General features: G+C 42.8%; 1 protein-coding gene across 5 annotated transcripts in view; it reads right to left on the reverse strand.

Moving 5' to 3' along the window:
• The window catches only part of P4HA2 (prolyl 4-hydroxylase subunit alpha 2), a 46,215-nt gene that overhangs the window by 15,300 nt on the left and 11,517 nt on the right, over positions 1–19,398 (reverse strand). For 4 of the 5 annotated variants that reach the window (XM_035105416.2, XM_035105418.2, XM_035105417.2 and 1 more), the window contains 5 exons: positions 14,278–14,377; positions 12,317–12,413; positions 11,676–11,827; positions 6,587–6,724; positions 3,462–3,701 (listed from right to left, as the gene is read on the reverse strand). In XM_035105416.2, coding sequence (XP_034961307.1) covers positions 3,462–3,701; positions 6,587–6,724; positions 11,676–11,827; positions 12,317–12,413; positions 14,278–14,359 — 709 coding nt within the window. In that variant the 5' untranslated portion in view covers positions 14,360–14,377. Of the gene's footprint in view, positions 1–3,461; positions 3,702–6,586; positions 6,725–11,675; positions 11,828–12,316; positions 12,414–12,688; positions 12,761–14,277; positions 14,378–19,398 lie in introns of those variants that run through there. The other variant, XM_060271683.1, reaches the window with a different exon arrangement.

Here is a 19,398-nt window from a genome sequence, read left to right on the forward strand (position 1 = left end):
ATGGGAGCAGTATAGTTCAATGCCACCTGGAAGACACAACATTGTCTATCCCTGACATATAGCATCTCGTTGCCCTTAAAAGGAGCACAAGCTGCAGAATAAAGGAAGCATCAATTTTCATACCCAACAGAACATGCCAGTCAAGTAATGGAATGAGAAATTCTTTGCACCGCCTCCAAAGCAAGCTAAACTTTCTAGTATGCGTATGGTGGACAGCAATAAAAAGGTTGGCTCTAAGGTTCAGGATATTTTGGAGACACTTGCAGAAAAAAACTTCAGAACAGACCCGGGGGGGGGCTGAAATGACAAAAAACCATTCATCCATTCATTCCCCCCCCCTCCCGCCTTCAAAATCTGCTTTCTGGGTTTAACTTTTTCTCTTGGAGAGGTTGCAATAGCATTGTGGGATGGGAGAATCAGTGCTTAAAAATAAAAAGGCTGCCACAACAAAAACTCTATTTCACCACTCATGGATGGTTGGCTTAGCCATGTCACTAACTGTTTGTTTTGCAACGTTAGCCAGAAAAAGAATCCTTGCTGTCATTTAAAACAAAATCAACCCCTCAATCCACACAAATCTTCATCCCTTATAGAACCAGAGATACAAAGCAAAGCATGCATGTACTATTCTTCACTGCAAGCACATGGGTTTGTAAGGATGCCTGCATTGGAGGACATTACAGGTATCTTGCTTTAAATTTTCTGTGCATACAGAAGCAGCGAGAACATGGGTGTGAGCATTCCTTCTGTTGTTCTGTGATCTTTTCCAGTATTACTTGCTGGTGCCTAAAGCAACCAGCCAAAGCAGCTAAGTTTTGCCTCACTCAGAGTCCCTTCCCAAGCTGTTAGTCATGCCCCCCAAACACTCTTTGTGAGCTGGGGTAGAAACAGAGACTACCATGAAACTGAAGCAAAATGATGTTACTGAAATGTTCCATCTTGAACTGTTACACATTGCTTCTCACCACCCCTACAACAGACTACTAGACTGATTAAAAGGAATGTGCCTAAATCAGCATTTCAACACCATCTCCCATACTTCAATGCCAAATTTAACACCAGCATGTCATCATTCCTATAGTTACAGGTAGGTAGCTGTGTTGGTCTGACATAGTCGAAACAAAATAAAAAAATTCCTTCCAGCAGCACCTTAAAGACCAACTAAGTTTTTTATTTTGGTATGAGCTTTTTATTATTATTATTTTGTTTCGATCATTCCTATAGGAATCACAAGTGAAGGCTGGTCCATTATGTCAAATGGAGCACTGCCCCCATCAACCTCAGGCAGCCCCCACCTGCCTGCCTTCTTACAACCAGTCCAGGGGGTGACATAATCTGTCAGCCTCCTCCTCCTCTGCCTGTGTTGCCCTCTTAGAACTCAGCAGGGGAAATGGTGGGTACAGAGTTAGTTGGATCTGCCTGTCACTGGCTCTGGCTCCCTCTACTGTTGGTCTCCCTGCTTTCTCACCTATCACTGCTCTCCCCCCACCCCACCCCGCCCAGAATGGCTATCAAAATTTTACCTGCTAAAAAAATATATCCAGAACAACGTTCAAGTTTCCATTGTCGGCGTAAGTCGAGGAATACCTAATGTGGTTCCTCCAGACGTTGCTGGACTCCAGTTCCCATCAGCTCCAGCCAGTATGGCCAGTGGTCAGGTGCGGAGGGAACTGTGGTCCATCAACATATTGAGGGCACCATGTTGGCTACCCCAATTTAAGGGATTCGTGAGAGAAATAGAGTGGATTATTAGATAAACTGAACTTTAATCCAAGTGACTGACTGATGCCAGATGTCACGAGGTAAAGGAGTGACTCAGAAACCTTCCATGTCTGCTAGTTTGCCAACACCGCCATATATTTCTGAAAGGAATTTATCAAATCTGTCCAAACGTGTGGTGATGTTGATGAATTATGCTCTCTAGACAATTCAGAAATCCTGCTGCAGGATTGTGTTTTCATTTTATATTCAGTGTAAAACATTAACATTTGATACAACATGACACCTCAGAGGGCTTTTCAAAGTTAAAAGTAAGTCAAGGATCATTTAATCATACATTTAGAGTGAAGCTGTAAAAGCCAGCAACTAGCAAACGGCATGCAAAATGCATGAAATACCAGGAAAGGGATGGAGTACAGAGCGTATAGGAGAGGAAGCTTAAGGGAAAGGAGCCATTTTCAGGTCCAGTAACTTAACTTTAAACGCCTGGCCTTGTGAAGCATAAGGAAATAGAAGCTGAACTATTGTGAGCTAAGTTGAATAGTTAATCGAAGAGTTTATGTACCCGAGGAGACAAATTCTACTCTATGGGAACAAAAGACTTGGCAGAAAATACCCAAATAACTGAGGCAATACAGCACACTAAATTCAACAGGACTTCATTCCAAGTACAGTGGTACCTCAGTTGCCAAATGTAACCCGTCCCAGAAGGCCGTTCAACAACTGAGGTGCAAAGGGCAGTTGGCAAAGTCAATGGAGAAAAACACAGAGTGGAAGCATTTCGACTTCCGAGGAGTGTTCGAAAACGGAAGGAATTACTTCCGGGTTTTTGGTGTTCAAAAACCAAAACGTTCAGCTTCCAAGACGCTCGAAAACCAAGGTACCACTGTCTGGGCATATAACAGGGATGAGAAACACCTGCCCTCCATTGGTCAGGGATGATGGGAGCTGGTAGTCCCGTCACAGGTTCCCCCTCCCTGGCACACAGCAGTGAGGCATCAGGAAAGAAGTGAAAATCTTGGCAGGATTTCAACACATAAAGCAGGATGACTCTATGCAATGAAGCAAGTTGGCTGGTTGCCTCCCACTCCCTTCCACTTATGGAAACCTTTACCAGATTGAAGCTGGTTCCATGCCCCCTTTGACTGCTTTTGTCTGTATAGAATGTGCCCTTCAAATGTGATGTCTCCTGCTGGATGCCTCCTGTGCAGGGGCATAGCAAGGGGGAGGCGGAGGGGGCGGCCAGCTCCCAGCTCCGTCTTTGGGGGGCAGCGCGAGCGCGAGCGCCGGCACCCCGCTACGTAGCACACATGCGCAGTGTCACTACGTAGTGACGCATGCGTCGTACGCAGCGACACATACATCATACGTAGCAACGCTGCGCATGAGCGCTATGTAGCAACGCCCTGCCCCCGGGTGTGTGTCATGTTTGCCACTCCGGGTGCCCAAGTGGCTTCCTACGCCAGTGCTCCTGCGTACAGAAACCTCCGACTGTAGAGAGGCTAGAATGTAACACTGCCCCACCCACTTTCGATTTAGGCCACGCCCACCTCTGCCACATGATCCCTGGAAGGTTCCCCAGGAAGGAATGCATTCCTTAGGCTGGAACGCAGTTCCTCTGCCCTGGTCCTAAATGATTACCCTATCACAAAAAGCAGAGCTTTATCCTACTTTGGCTTCTCCACTTGAGGTGCAGGTAGCCTTCCAGGGTGCTGGAAGTATGCATGGTTTGTCCTTCTTACCGAGAGACACCAACCGCCTCGTGAGCTCCATAGCCCTTTGTATGTCACCAAGTTGGAAGACGGCATAGCTGAGATAATCCAGGATCTCCGCCTTCGTGATGGCTGCCTCTTCACCATCATCGTGCTTTTTCAACGCCTGCTGCATCCAGAGCACGGTGTGGTAATAATCCGCATCATTATACGCTGTTTTGCCCATGCTAAAGCAGTCATCCACTGTCAGGACTGATCTGTACTTTGTTCCTGAATTGAGACACACAAACATTAAGCAAGACCTCCTTGTGACTTCTGCTTACATTTACAACTTTCCTGAATGCTAAAGCCATCTGGAATAATCCTGTTCCATTTACCACCCCCATGTTTTCAAATGGACACACTGAGCTGATGTCCCTGCTTCTCTGTCAGGCACAGTTCCACCTGACCTGTGAAGGCAGGACTTCAGCTCCAAAGGCTGCTCTTGGTGCTGAGGGCACCTAGAGACCACCAAGCTTTGAGTCCTGTAAAACCTGGCCTCAGCTTCTCTGGCTCATTTCCACCTGGCCTAGCCCAGACTAGCTTAGGGGTTGTAGCTGGGGGCAATGTCTTGCATTTGCTGCCCACATGACCCAGAAGCTGTACGCCGGCTCCCTCTGCCAATAAAGCGAGATGAGCGCCGCAACCCCAGAGTTGTCCGCGACTGGACCTAATAGTCAGGGGTCCTTTTACCTTTACCTTTACTGTTTTGCTGCTATTTGAAACATTGTGTTTGTAATTCCAGATCATTTAATTTTCATATATATTTATTAACAGGAGGAGTTTGGCCTACAAACATTTGTATTTCAATTTTATTGTGTTTAAGTTCTTGACATGTCGCTATATTTTATTATGAAAAACACTCCCGGCTTTGTGGTGAGCTGTTTTGAGCATGGTTGAGCACTACTGAAAAGCGGCACACTAATAAAATGATGATGACAATCCAAGAAAACAATGGATTTCTTAAATGACCTCACTTGCCTACCCAGAACACCTACAGAACCAACTGGAAACAAGGTCTGTGCATGTTCACTGCTCTCATGCTGCCTTGGCACACTGCAGCACATTGAAAAAGCAAACCCAGAGAAAACTGACTAGGAAGTTGGACAACTCACTTGATTTCAGCCTCTCACTCACTTTCCTTCCAGCTGGGGCCTAAAGGGGGATGGCTGGAGCCAGGAGGACACATTCCATCCAGGACACAACCTCTGAGCTCAATCCCTCCCTGTTTTAGGATCCTTTAAGCTGCTAGGCAGGCCACTTGCAGTTGAAAGGACTGGAGTGGGGGTGGGTGGGGGTGGAAGAAACATTTTCTTTTTTTTGCTGTGCAGCTGAAAGTGACGAACCAAGCACTCCATTGAAGAGGACGCCATTCTTTCCTTTTTTCTAACTCTTGGCCGACATACATTAAATAGCTTGAAAATGAAAAGCAGTGGTGTGTTTTAATAATGCAGTGCTTGTTGCCACCAGTGGAGAAGAGGGAACATGAAGAACATTCAGAGCCCAAATTCCTCCTTCACAAAGGATCCTTTAAACTACAATGAAAGCCCTTCTGCTTTTTAAAAAAATGCAGGATGAGCAGAAGAACGCAAAAAAGGAGTGTCTTCTCTAAGACCAGCACTTCCACCCACCCCGGGCCCTTTTAAACTTCAATGGGAGGGCTGCATTTCCACAGCTCAGAGCCTAGGCATGGCATGTCATTTGTGGTTTGTTTCTCTCCAAACCAGGCTTCCTCAAACTTGGCCCTCCAGATGTTTTTGGCCTACAACTCCCATGATCCCTAGCTAGCAGGACCAGTGGTCAGGGATGATGGGAATTGTAGTCTCAAAACACCTGGAGGGCCAAGTTTGAGGAAGCCTGCTCCAAACCATGAGGGATAGCCAAGGCTTGTTCTTCACCACTCATGCTTTGTTTGCTTCCCTCAAACAAAGTAAACAGGTATGGATGTGCCCAAGTGGCTTGCCTGGCAAGGTGGAGCTGTAATGCTGGCTTCCCCAGCAGCAATAGCACTGCTACTAACGAGGAGGGAGATGGCACACTATGGAAGCCGGCCACTTCTGTGCACATGGATTTGGATGACGCAACAAGTAAAGCTACCTGTGGTTTGTTGCTCCCAACACGGCCAGGAGCAAGGGAGGAGTGAAGCAGGGATTTCTAAGCAGTATGCACAAGTACACTCCTCATTCACACTTAAACAGTTAAACATTACTATGGCTTAATGTGATGTGCAAACGCAGCCTACACATTCAAGTTCTGAGTGCAAAGTATCATCCAAATAGCCTGGAGAACCTTGCAGAACTGTTGTGAATCTAGAATTTGTCTACAAATGGAACAACATACCCCTACTCTAAGCTTCAGTGCCCTGATTTGGAAAATTAACAGGTTATGGGCATAATTTTTTGATGGTGAAACTATATTTATATACATTTGCCTCCAGACATTCATAGTCACTACTTTCCAACTAAGCTGATCGATGTGAGAAACCGGAATGAGTTAATGCGATTTAAAGCCAAACATGCTTCTACTCAACACGAAGCCTGTGTGAGTTACTTTTCTTGCTTTAAAAATGTTCAAATGCACGCGAATCTCAATTATCACCAGAGTATTAATACAGTTTGCCAAGTTTCTGTTCTGCTTGAAAATCCTACGTGGTGACCTTAAAATGCCCTCTAGTCCAGAAATACTGAGCTAACATACCAGTCTTAAGGAGAAAAGCTCTACTTAAGCAGTGTCTGCATTTGCACAAATAATTAAGCTGACAATTTCGATTCTGTATTCTTGTTGGAAACTTAAGTAAATTGCAACAAACTATGACGAGAGAATTATAAATCTCCAGGCTTGTTTCTGTGGTTTCATGTTGATGCTATAGATATGGCTTAGTAGGCTTTTCCAAAATCTGGTGAAGATTACAAGACTTTCATGGCTGACCACAGGCCTGTAAATGCAGAAAAACTGGCACGGTACCACCACCAGCAATTGTGTTTGAGAGGAAACTCAGCGTGGAAGAAAACTTTGCTTCAGCGCTTACTCAACTGTTATTGAACATATATATTGAGGAACCAAAACACAAGAATCAGTGTGTTTAATAAAGTCAACAAGTAGCTTCTGACCATCACCTGGCAATGCTCCTTTTGATATTGTTTCCGGGTCAAGCTTGTAGGTGTCCTGCAAACGCATTAATGCCTTGGCAGCTCCTGTCTCATCTTCTTCATTTGGGAAGAACTGACGATGAATTGTGAGATTTGCAATAAAACCTTTATTTGAACAAGACGGAAATAGTTAGCACTATGGATCTCAGATGCATGTAAGTGATACCAGATTGATTGGCAATTGGGAACATTTATTCTATCTACAGCAATCCCTTGTGGGACGTAAACAGATGAAATTTAAACATGAACTATCAATGTTCTCATCGGGCTCTGTAAAACTATAAAAAACTATAGCTTTTGCTATTTGGCATGAAGATAAAAATTCATGAACTAAACACACACGAGATATTAAGGGGGGAAATCCAAATAAGCAAGCAATTAAAAGTGGGTTTAGGCAACAGGGAAGGAATGTTTGGAGCTTTCTCATGAAGGGTTCCATGTTCAGCAGGAATTGAGAGCCTGCATCCATTCAGTTGTTCTTAGACTCCAACTTCCATCTACTCCTGCCAGCAAGGTCAATGGTCAGGAATGAGGGGAGCTGGAGTCTAACAACATCTGGAGTGATACAGGCTTATCCCATCCGGAGTAATGGGATACATGATGCACTCAATGGCTATCATGCTTTCCCAGCACCCAATGGTTCAGTTCGGATGTAGCAACAAAACCATGGATTGGCTATTGGAAATAAGCCTCAGATTTGCACATTTGATCCTCCTGCTTTTCCTCACATGTTCCAAATCCCAACTTCACCACCTGGTTTAGACAAACCATACCATGCTATAGTTTCCAATTCTGGTTTGAAGGCTAACTGTGATTTGCACAAACTGTTGTTTGACCAATCTGGAAAAACGCAATGTGAAATCATGGCTTGCCCAAATCAAGAAATGATGCAGAGAATGAAGAAAGAAGAAACAAAGGTAGGGAGAAAAGAACACATGAGCCCAAGGCTCAACTCCGATGGCCAAACTATGGTTTCATTTTTGCACCTGAAATGGAGCGGTGACTTGCTGAGAGCATGGTTGCCATCCATCACACACAGCTCCCATAATGCATCTCTGACAAACTGATCCCACATGGAAGGGAAAATGCAGGTCATCTGAATCCATCTTAAATATGTATTCAAATTATATCTCCTGTTTACAGATCTAATAACACCTCAAATAAAAACAAGTACAAAAGTTCAACATTCAGCTAAGGGCCACCGACCTAAGGCAGGGGTGATATATTCATTAACATGGCCTTATACATACAGCACACCTTCTCTTATGGGACTATTAGAAGTGATGGTTCTCCAGAAGCTAGTAGACATCATTTCAAGAAAATTTCAGGAATGGAAACAGCTGATAAAAATTGTGACCCAAACAAAGAAACCAACAAGGTTTCCCAACAATGAGTGCTCCCCGAAAGGAATGGTTCCAGAGCAGCCTTTCTAGTCATCACGGCCAATAGCCAAGAATGATGTGAGTTGCCGTTCACCAAAACATCTGGAGGGTACCAGGTAGCAGAAGTCTGCTGTAGACTAATTGAATTATGAGAAGATTTGACAACAAAAAGAGTTTGAGAGAAGATATCGTGGGGTAAGCGTGTTCATGTGGATTTATGAGAGAGAGCTCAAACTGCACAGCCTTTTCAACGGCTCCGGTACCAGAAGAAACAGGAGGAAAAGAAGCTTATGACTGGCTTTTTCCTTAGCTGTAAAAGAAGACAGTTCCAAACCACCCACCCCGTTCCAATAGCTGTGATCCAGCAAACAATGTACAGAGCCAGATTTCACTGTCAGCTATAGAAGGCAAAGATCTTTGAGCGCAAGCCATTCTGTAGCAGGCAGTGAGATAGGCCTGGCTGCACTCCCAGTACTCAGTCACATATGGCCAATATCTTAGAAACAAAGGAAACACAAAGCAGCGACTGTGAAGCAACCATCATCCACTATCAATTTTGCACAAATCCTTCATCAATATAGATAGCTATCTTCTTCCGCTCTCATAAGGCTGCAGAAGTTCGATTTTATTTGGAAAACTGCTGCAACATGTGCTACACCTCCTGGCTGAAAAGAGCATGTTTCAAAGCCTTTCCCCTTTAGCCTGAGTGTATGCACGCACGCACAAAACATATGTGGTTGATTTCTGAGAAACAGCATTTCCTCCTTTATAGTCAAGCGTTAGCAAAGTCTTTCTTGTCCCAAAAGCTGTTTTGCAAAATAGGCAAGCTTTATTATATGGGACAGTTCTAGAAGAACAACGAAATAGTTTTACAGATAGCTTCCCTTAGCACTGCGTTTTAGAAAACAGCTTCTGCAAGCTCTTGGTTCGCTGCAAACTCTTCTGCAATTCACAGCTGGAGAGGAGAATTTAATTGCCATGCGCCATTGCGACCCAACAAAGCCAGCAACTAAAAGCATCAAAGCCTGTATATGAAAGGAAAGTGATCCATACAGATTCAAGCATTACGTTCCAGTGACAAGGTATATTCTACAAGAACAGATTTGAAAGGGGATGGGGATGGGAAAACCTGCTCTTGGTTAAATCTGCTCTGGGTGAGTATCATAGCCATACTACCATACACACATGACCAAGAGGGTAGGAACATCAGTTCATTTAGTGGGAAAGGGCCTTCTAGATAGCATACAAACCCACTCACCTTGTGGATTGTGCCCTCCTCCCTCTAACTCTCTTGCTGAATTGTGCAGATCTTATTCCCTGAATGCTTCTGACATCATTTACGTCATGTGCTTTTGAACCTTTTGGAGAATGAAGACTTGGTGGGCACATGATTCCTATTTGTAATGGACAGCATTCACCAGCTGTGGGTGGTTTGCCAGGTGGCAAATAATGATTTTTAAGGACAATTCAACACAGCTATCACTTGCTGGAGAGGCAGCAAAAGCAACATATTTTTGACTAAACATCTGATTATTGATACCCTGAGGGAAATATTTGGGACTTCTTTCCTGTAGAAACATCTGGAGTTGTTTCATTAGTTCTGAATAAAACATTGTTGCTGTGGTGCCAAGTGCTTATTGCTAAAACCTTGCTTTTATTGATGTCTTCTACTGTGATTTGCTGTATTATTCTTTTTGTTGTTTTAATGAAAACTATTTGCAACTCATCCTGTCTCTGTTGGTTAAGAGAATGGATAACATCGGGAAATACAGATTTATTAGATTTGGAAGGTTACGACAACAGATTCGGATGGCATGCTTACCTTTGGTATGATAAAAAAAGAGTTCATAAAGGTTTTACAAACCATGTGATAAGAAGTGTGGGAAAGAAACAAATCACTGTTAGAGACTAAGACCCCATGGTGGATTTCACCAGTGGAGGTGTTGACAGTTAAAAAGATAAATATGGAAGGGAGGAGGGCCACTTATGAAGAATTATTAAGGAAATCAGAAAAGGGATGGTTGAAAAGTTGAAACCTTATGATGAAATTAAAGAATCCTTGACCGGATGGTTGCAATATCACCAAGTAAATGATGTGTTTATAAATGATAGAAAAATAGGTTTTGAAGATAAAAGGTCCAAATTTCAAATAGAATTGTTGGAAGGCAAAACAAAATTGTTGTCAAAAATGTATGATTTGTTGTTAGAATGGTATACGAAGGATGAATTGACAAAAGATGTGATGATAAAATGGGCAAAAGATTTTGGGCATAATATTGAATATGATGCGTGGTTGAAATTATGGAATCAAACATTGAAGTTTACTGCATGCACTGCCTTGAAAGTAAATATTTTAAAGATGATGTATAGATGGTACTTAACACCAGTAAAATTAGCTAAGATGTATAGGATGAGTAGTAAAACTTGCTGGAAATGTAAAGAGAAGGATGGTGAATTTTACCATATGTGGTGGACATGCGATAAAATTAAAAGTTTTTGGGAAATGCTATACAACGAACTGAAAAAGATTTTTAGATATACTTTTCCCCCAAAAACCAGAAGCCTTTCTATTAGGACTTATAGGACATGAGATTGTGAAAGAGGACCAAGTACTATTTATGTATGCAACAACCGCGGCTAGAACTTTATTAGCCCAAAAATGGAAAACTCAGGAGTTACCGACGATTGAAGAGTGGCACACAAAAATGATGGACTATGCAGAATTAGCAAGACTGACTAGCAGGATCCGAAACCAGGGAGAGTTAAAGTTCCAAAAGGAGTGGAGTAAATTTGTGGACTATATGGAAAAGAACTGTAGAAGTTTAAAGACACTCACAGGATTGAAATAAATCCTACGAATTGACTTTAGATAGAAGGAATAAAGAAACTGTAAGACAGGAATGGACAAAAAAACCAACTGGGGGGAGGGAGGGAAGTCAAGCTCGGCAGAGCAAAGAGAATTGCAATAATTGAGAAGATGTTTTAAAGAAAATTTTTGTGTTTATTATGTTGTGTTTGTTGTTGTTTGTTTTGTTATTTGTGAGATGTGTTTAATTGGAAAATCTAATAAAATGCTTTAAAAAGAAAAGAAAACAAATATATTTGCAACTATATGCATATGCATTTATAAGGAAGGGTGGTATACAAATATTTCAAATAAATGAATAACAAGGAGAGAAAGATTTTGGGCCACTCAGCACCACTCCATCTTACTGAATATGGCAGAAGCAGACAAGCTGGAATGGTGTGGCTTGTGAGCCATCTATTCCAATCCCCTTGGACGATGCACGATATCAAGCGAGAGCATCCCCAGCAGAAGGCTGTCCATCAGCTCTGCTTGAAGACCACGTGTGAGGAAGAGAGGGAGCCTACATACACATTAGTGAACACTCATGACTGTAGTTTAGGACCAATTGGAAAGAGTTTAATGGTGATTCCTGGTTAGTGAATATTTCTGTCGCTAATGGAATTAAAAACAAATCCAATGTTCTTGTGAATGGGGCAAGAAACGGAACTCATTGACACCAACATGGGTGCCAGTTGACACTTCTTTGAAAACAAACACAGATGAGGAGAGAAGGCTTCTTGAACAGACACTGTGGCATTCAATAAGAAAAGGCATGTTGCTTCCCACATTGATTATTTCAAAAGCTTGGTTTCCTTGAGATTCTCACCTTTGCTTGCGTCCTCAAGAACCAGATTCTCCAGCTGCAGCCACTCTGTGTTGAGACGCTTCACCAGTTTATATGCATTGACAGGGTGGGCAAGATAACCTTCTGGATCCAAAGTCGATTTAACAGTTAGTGATTCCATCTTCTCAGCCCAACTGGAAAACACGAGTATATGCCTCAAGTGCAGTTTTGATTTTATTTTTAGCCCAGGCATACGATATGCTCTGGGAGGGTTGTGATAGAGATACAAAAGCCCCAATTGCCTCCCTCTGTCCCTGTATCCTTTTCCTTTCTTGAGCTGTGTTAATTGCTTAGCTAGCGCAGTGCCTCTTGCACTTTGCTAGTTAAACAATCAAATTGCAAAGTGAATCGCCACAGGGAAATTTATTTTAAAACACTTTTGTCATTGCTTACTTACAGCCTGGTTTTTAAGCCTTTGCACTGACAGAGCATCTGATAAGGTGGAGTGCTAGAGCCAGTGTTTCTCAAACCTTGAGCCACTTTCACGTGAGCCTCAGTGCTGCAACATCCTCACTTACCCTTCTCGCTCAGATCCCAAAGACAAACATAGGGGCAACAATCTCCAGTGACAAGGGGTGCTATGTTAAAATGGCAAAGTATTACTTTGTCCAATCTCACTTTACCTCTTGATTTTAGCAAGCTTAGATTCTTCTTCTTGAATATATGCCTTTAACGACTGTACCAGATCTTTTTCTGCATAAATGAGGTCTGTCATCTGGCCTTAAATGGAAAAGAAAAGAAAAGTATTATTAGAAACCCAAGAAGCCATCCGTATCCAGAAAGATAGGTTGAGAGCAAATAAATACTGCAGATCAAGGAAAAAGACACAGGGAGGCTAGCATAGCAGGCTGGAATTTATAACGTCACTAAAGCATTTGTTCTAGTTCAGAACATGATTCCGCCAATGTTACTGCAGCTCAGTTTCTACATTCTAAGGGGGGAATTCAACATCACATTCAGGCGATTATTTCGCCAGCGCAAACACTTCTGCTTGCCGTATGGAATGATGCCTCCTTCTCTTCTCTCATGGGCAGTTCTAGGGGTTCACCTGACCCACCTGAGCAGATCTGTGGAGGGTGAAGAGGGAAGAGAGGATAAGTCCCATTGCACCAGCATCCACTAGCGCAACAACTTAGATGAATCTGGCCTTCGGAATCTAGGGAAGGGAGTTTTTGTTGCATTCCTTTTGGCATGGTTATTTTATTTCACAACAGCTTTAAGCGTATATATGTATATATCATAGAGAGGAAAACAAAATTAATTCATGCATGAGGAATGGGAAAGCGAAAACTATTTGGCCAAGGCACAGAACATCCATTGTAATCATTCGCAGAAACATGCATATTAGCTTTCTCGATAGTCGAGGGTATGCTGTTTTATCAGCAGCACTTATCCATTCTACCTTTGTCTGTTCAAACACAGAGCTACTTTAAACAGTAGTATGTTCGGCTTAGGCCAGTGTATCCTGAAGAAAAGGAACATGCAAGATTAAGCTGGCTTTTTAAACTTGATATGGTGACACAGAGTCACAGAGCTTCAGACTAACTGCCAATTAATCTAGCTTCAGACTAACTGCCAATTAATCTAGCAATCAATCCTCAGCATGGCCTTTTACATTTAACGTGATGTTTTTGTTTACAAGAGCAATTTGACCCTTCACAGCCTTCATAAAGCTGCCACAGTTCATGCAAAATCTGCAAAATTAATTTTTTTAATCTGAAGTCACGCTGTATTTTATTTTATTGCAAAATGCAGTAATAAAATCTGAAAATGCCAAAGGCGTGACAGGTGCAAAGCTCCAGAAAGGTTTTAAGCACTGGATGTCTCCCTCCCTCCTCCTATCAAATGTGAGCTTCTGGAATTATTATGCTTACAACAGCTAATTAGCTGATGAAAATGAACATGCACATACCTCACATCAGTTATTTGGAATGGGATAATATCGTCAGCATATTTCCAGCTATTCTTCTAATGCAATTAGAGCCCAACTCTCTTGGGACATTGTAAAAAAAAATGGAGCAGAAATTCTGGGACATTCTCAAAATTGCAAGGGGAGCATTCATAAGCACCCCCCCACACACAACTGCAGCAATTTGTTCAGAATGGGATAAATGAGATGATTTTACAAGTCTCCCAAGGAGGAAAGTAGAGTGGTAATTCTAATCTGCAGTGGTGATTTACAATAATGCAATGTGTTTTTAAAGGCAATGTCACATGTTTTTTTCAAGTTAACCCATAGCAGAACACTACTAATACCTAGCAATGGCCATAATACATATAAGCTCCATGCACCCACATGCAGCCCCATTGTGTAAGCGGTGAAATAAACCAGAAAGCCACATAGAGTTTCCTGTTGTGTGCCAACTGCAAAAGATGGTTAATGGGTTCCAAAGAATCCAGGATGAGAAAACCATTCTAAAGAGAGGAGTGGCAATTCTCATGTTGGAAATGGAAAGAGTAAAAACACAACCAAAGAGTGGAGTCTATTCCATATGATTGCCTTAATAATATTGATTATGATCACAGATTGATTGATATAAACTATGCTTCACCATTTCCCTATTTTGCCTGAGCTTTTTCATACCTATAGAAGTGAAAAATTCAGCTCTTGTCAGGCTGGTGCAAATAATGCAGGTTAGCAGTAATGGTATCCTCCACGGCGTCATTCTGAATCAATGAAATGTCTGCAAGATATTTTTTTTAAAAAAAATTAAATTCATGACAACTGAAGGAAAAAGGAAAATACAAGTCCCAAATTCCACAATCTGTAGTAAAAAAAATCAGCCACGTTTTTCGACTTTATTGAATTCAAATGTTCAGCCATACCAAAAGAAACCTACACTGCGATTCAGGCACATTTGTCCAATTCAGCCTAAAATGGGGAGGCTGCCATTCACAACAAATCTCATTCAAACAGAATGCCCCTATTTAGTGGGCAGAAATTTGACACAATGAAAACATTGTGCCAAAGAAGTTAATCATTTCCAAAGATGAATCAGTAGAAAGTGATGAGCGGAATTCAACATCATGCTGTCACGATTGTTCAATCTGTGCAAATATTTTTTGCTTTCTAGATAGAATGATACCACCCCCCTCTTCCATCCCTGTGTTCTAGGAAATCTCCCAACCCTCCAGAGCAGATTTGGAGTGAGGAGAGGGAGGAAAGCCCTGTTGAACTAACAGAAGTCCATGCACTGGCATCCCTTTGGGTTGTAGTTGACTAACCTTTGCTCACAGTAGATCACATGAACCACTTCTCTCCCCTACTAAAGGAAACGTACTCAGATGTACCTGGCTTGGGAGGTACTCTGGAGTGGGATGGCAATGGTCCTGTGAAATGCACAGGAATACATGCTTCCCGCCCCCTTGTACCCATCACCACCAGGATTCCAGCAGCTGTTGGGCAAGCAAAGAGTGCTGTCAGTCCCAGTTCTTGAACCAAGAGAAATATCCTCAGTTGCGCCCTGTCTCTTAAGCTATGCTGGCACTTGTTTGCTGATCCACAGGCCTTTCCCTACAGCCTCCTCCTGCCCATTATAATCATGGACTCTTTGCTAGTCCATAAAACGCTAAAATGATGTCACACTGAAATATCTTCCCAATGCCACTTAACAAGAGCTCCCCTAGGAGAGAAAGAAAAGAAAGAATTTTCAGCTCCTAAACCAATTCACAGGTAATCTGAGACTTTTGTAAAGCTGCGTGACAAGTACCATGAAGGGGTCTGCCAAGAGCAATAACACAATAAGCGATATAACAGAAAAAGGGGAGCCAGCCAAAAGAATTCCGGAGGCACGTATATTTGGATATATTATGCCATGGCAGCCCTTCCGAAGTGCTTGTTCTTGCTTCCTGGAGACATTACACACATCTTGGCTAAGTGACACTGAAGGAATTTTCCAGCTAAAATGAGCAAATGCTGCTCTCATTCCCCTCCCCACCTCCTGCCTCACATGCTTTGGAGTTGAGGGTACCTGCCAAGTCCAAGAACATTATTTACTTCATCCAGTGGTCTGCCATGGTACACAAGAATTATGAGCATCAATAAGCGGAAAGTAAACACAAAAGATGGATTTCGCCGGGAAGAAGGAAGACACCTGGCAATGGAATTTTATATTCTTTCCATATTGCACAGCTGTTTAACTTCAAACAAAAGCAAACAACTCTTTATCATCCCAGCATGGCTATGGCTTGAAGAAGAGCAAGAGCATACATATGCAAGGAGCCTGTAGAACTCCTGCTTATGTGTCCCCACATCTTCCTAGAGTCTAAAGTGGAAGGGAAGCTTATGAGGGATTTTATAAGTATCTGAATGACCAAAACACACACACAACTTGTTCAGTCAGACAGAGAAATAAATGTTTTGGATTAGCAGATAGAGGGGGGGGGAGAGAAAACTAAAAGTCACTATTTTGCCTTTGTACGATACGTTTCGCTTGTGTTGGCCAGAAGACAGAAAGGAAAATGCCATGTTCTGACAGGTTGATTTACAAGATCATTTTACATGCTGGAAAATTCCAAGTGCATCATTATAATTTGAAAGCATGGGGACCCCTGGCTAGCTGAGACAGCACAAACAATTTGCTTCCTCAAACATGCAAGGGAGTCTTACTTCAGGAGGAATGTATGGGCGCTCTTCAGGGCTCCTGGCAGCATGGAAAGAAAGGTATGCAGCTTAATAACGGAGAAACAGTCCAAGATATAAAAAAAAGGATAGGTATTCTCTCCAGCCCACCTGCAGTATCATTTATTTTTCCAGCTGCTAAAATGCCTGTCTGCTGCATTAGTGACTCACCCGGGTGTCTAAGCATGTTATGGTTTTGCAAATCTCTATATTCTTATTCACAAAATGCATCATCACCCTGCTCATTCAGACTGTGCTTTGTTAAGAAATTAGCCTTTCATAGAGCATTGCACACAAACCTAACAAAAAGTCTGGCCTTTTTTTATTTCTTCACATTCCAAAAAGCACTGATGATCTGACACAGGAACACCAAGACACGCACAACGACTTGACTTTGCGTCCCAAAATGGCAACTGCCTTAAATTACAATGGATTTAGAGTTGCCTGGTATTTTAATATTTTTCCAAGCCAGAAATTAACCACTGTGCAAGAAAAAAAAATAGCTGAGATGCTTTACTGATCCACCAGCAAAATAAATACTGTTACATTGCATCTGCTGCTCCAGGTGTCCGGTTTGTAACCACTTAATGGGATTACTCCCAGACTGGGGAAATCCACATTTGGAAGGGGAAAAGGGTGAGATTGCAATTGGCTACTCTGGGCAAAAACGTTCATGGATCAGAGTCCACGTTGTTATATGAACAAAATATAAACAGGAAGGTTAGAGGCAAATGAAATGCAGAATGTACCCTGTTTTCCCTTTTTTAATACGTAGTCATAAAGTAAGCCATGGCAGGGTTTTTAAGCATTTGAGAAGTATAAGACATACCCCGAAAATAAGCCATACTTCCGCGCTGCGGAAACCAACCCCCCACAGGCACCTCCACTCACAGAGTCGCTCCATGCGGCTGGCACTGCAGGAGCGCAATCAGCTGTGAAGCGGTGCTCCAAGAACTCCGCTTAACAGCTGATCGCGCTCCCGCCTTGCTGGCTGCATCCCCGCGCTCCGCCTTCTCATCCACCGCCGTCCCTGCCGCTTCCGTGCTTGCCGCCACCGCTGGGCTCACTGCTTCTTCCTTGCCTGGCCCGGCCAAGGAGCTTGGAGCGCCCTGCAGCGGCGGGCAGAGCGCCTGAGCCAGCGGCCTCCGCCTGGCCCGGCCAAGGACGCCTGCCACCCCGCCACCCGGAACCAGTGGCTGCTGCAGCGCCAAGCACTCAAAAGAGCCCAGCAGCGCCCTGAGCCGTAAAAACCATACCGGTAATTAAAAAAATAAGACATCCCACCCTGTGTTTTTTTGAGGAAAAAAAGTTATAAGACGGTGTCTTAAAAAGGGGAAAACACGGTATTAACAGGGACCATGACATTCTTTTTAAAATATGTTTAGTTTGTTTTGTTAACAGCAGCATTTAATTTAGTTGTTACATTCAATTATTCCTAATATTCCACATGTGTTCCCTGTGGCCACAATTCCAATGCGTACAAAAGTGGATAATAATCATAACATTTTCCAGTTAATCTTGTGGGTTAATTCATCAAGTCCCTTTGTGTCATCTTGCTCTTTACAGTAGCACAAATTAGTTAAAGCCAGCATTTCTCAAACTGTGTTCCATAAAGCCATCTAAGGTGTTCCATGATTTCCACTGAGCTGCAGCTCTCAAGAATAAATGCGCTGCTCAAGCAATTTCCCTGGAAACCCCTTCCCCTCCTTTCCTTCTCCCACTGTTAAATCAGGTAAGCAACACTGCCCAGCCCATAGTGCCTTGCTATACTGGGTGAAAAGTGCTGTTCAAGCTCTTGTCATGTGACTCCCTCATCCCCCTCTTAGCATCTTCTATTGAGCTGCAGCTAGAGGCAAGGGTGAGATTAGCAGTGAGATTAGCAGGCTTTCTCAAACTCAGCCCTCCAGATGTTTTTGGGCTACAACTCCCATGATCCCTAGCTAGCAGGACCAGTGGTCAGGGATGATGGGAATTGTAGTCTCAAAACATCTGGAGGGCCGAGTTTGAGGAAGCCTGGATTAGAGCCACAGCCTAACCAGTCAGTGAATCTGACTGTAAACCAGAAGGTTGGTGGTTTGAGCCCACCCAGGCAAAGCTTGGACCAGCATTGCTGCATTGCAGGGGGTTGTACAAGATGACCCTTAGGACCCCTTCCAACTCTACAATTCTATGAATGTATGAAAAGCTTCTCCCATCAGAGGAGATCGGGAGGTCCACAGCAACCTTTTTCAAGGACTCAGTTGTTTTTAAAAGCTCATGCTGTTTGGTGTTGCCTTGCTTGCTCTCCCAATAATCAACCCCTCTCCCCGCCCCCCTGGAAAAAGTCATTATAAAAGATTTTACTGCAAGGGTTCCGCAAACATTTGAGAACCATAAAAGTCAACAAATCCAAACTGTTGCAAATATATTTCCTCTTTCTCAAGCTAGTTGTATTACTTTGCTTAGCTTAAAAAAAACAACAGGCTGATAAATTACATTTCTAAATAAAACTCAAACTGGCCTAAAGCAACAGTCAAAATCACAACTGTCTTTCTTCCTGCCGCAGGAAAAGAAGTGGTCTCTTACATTCTTGCATACTCTCTCTAAGTATATATTGCCCAGAACTTACGTGTCACACATGGTTAGCTAGGAAATATACCAGTACAGATGACACGTTTCAGAAATGCAGGATTTTAAGGAAGCTGAACAGTTCCTCATATCACAGCTGTAGAAACAGATGAACACCATGAAGAGTCTTATGTACTCCATATGGCTGTTCTGAATTTATTTCTTCAAGGTCACCCGTTGCCTGAAATCCCAGAAGTCTTTGCACACAGAACACAAAAACTCTCTAGAGCTCTTAGTTATCTCCAAAATTCATTAGTGGATTGGCAGTGCAATCTTATGCATGTATACACTGAAGTTAAGTCCCACTGAGTTAAGAGGAGTTTAGTCCCAAGTAAGTGTACAAAAGACCAAAGCCTATCTAACTGGTCTACAAACATGATCTAGTCTATGGTAGCAACACCTTATTAAACAAGAGTAGTCAAGCCAAATCTGAAGCAACAACTGGACCTAACTTTGTATTTTCTCCCCAAACTGGAA

The sequence above is a fragment of the Zootoca vivipara genome, chromosome 2 (assembly GCF_963506605.1).
Source record: "Zootoca vivipara chromosome 2, rZooViv1.1, whole genome shotgun sequence".
Taxonomy (NCBI): Eukaryota; Metazoa; Chordata; class Lepidosauria; order Squamata; family Lacertidae; genus Zootoca; species Zootoca vivipara.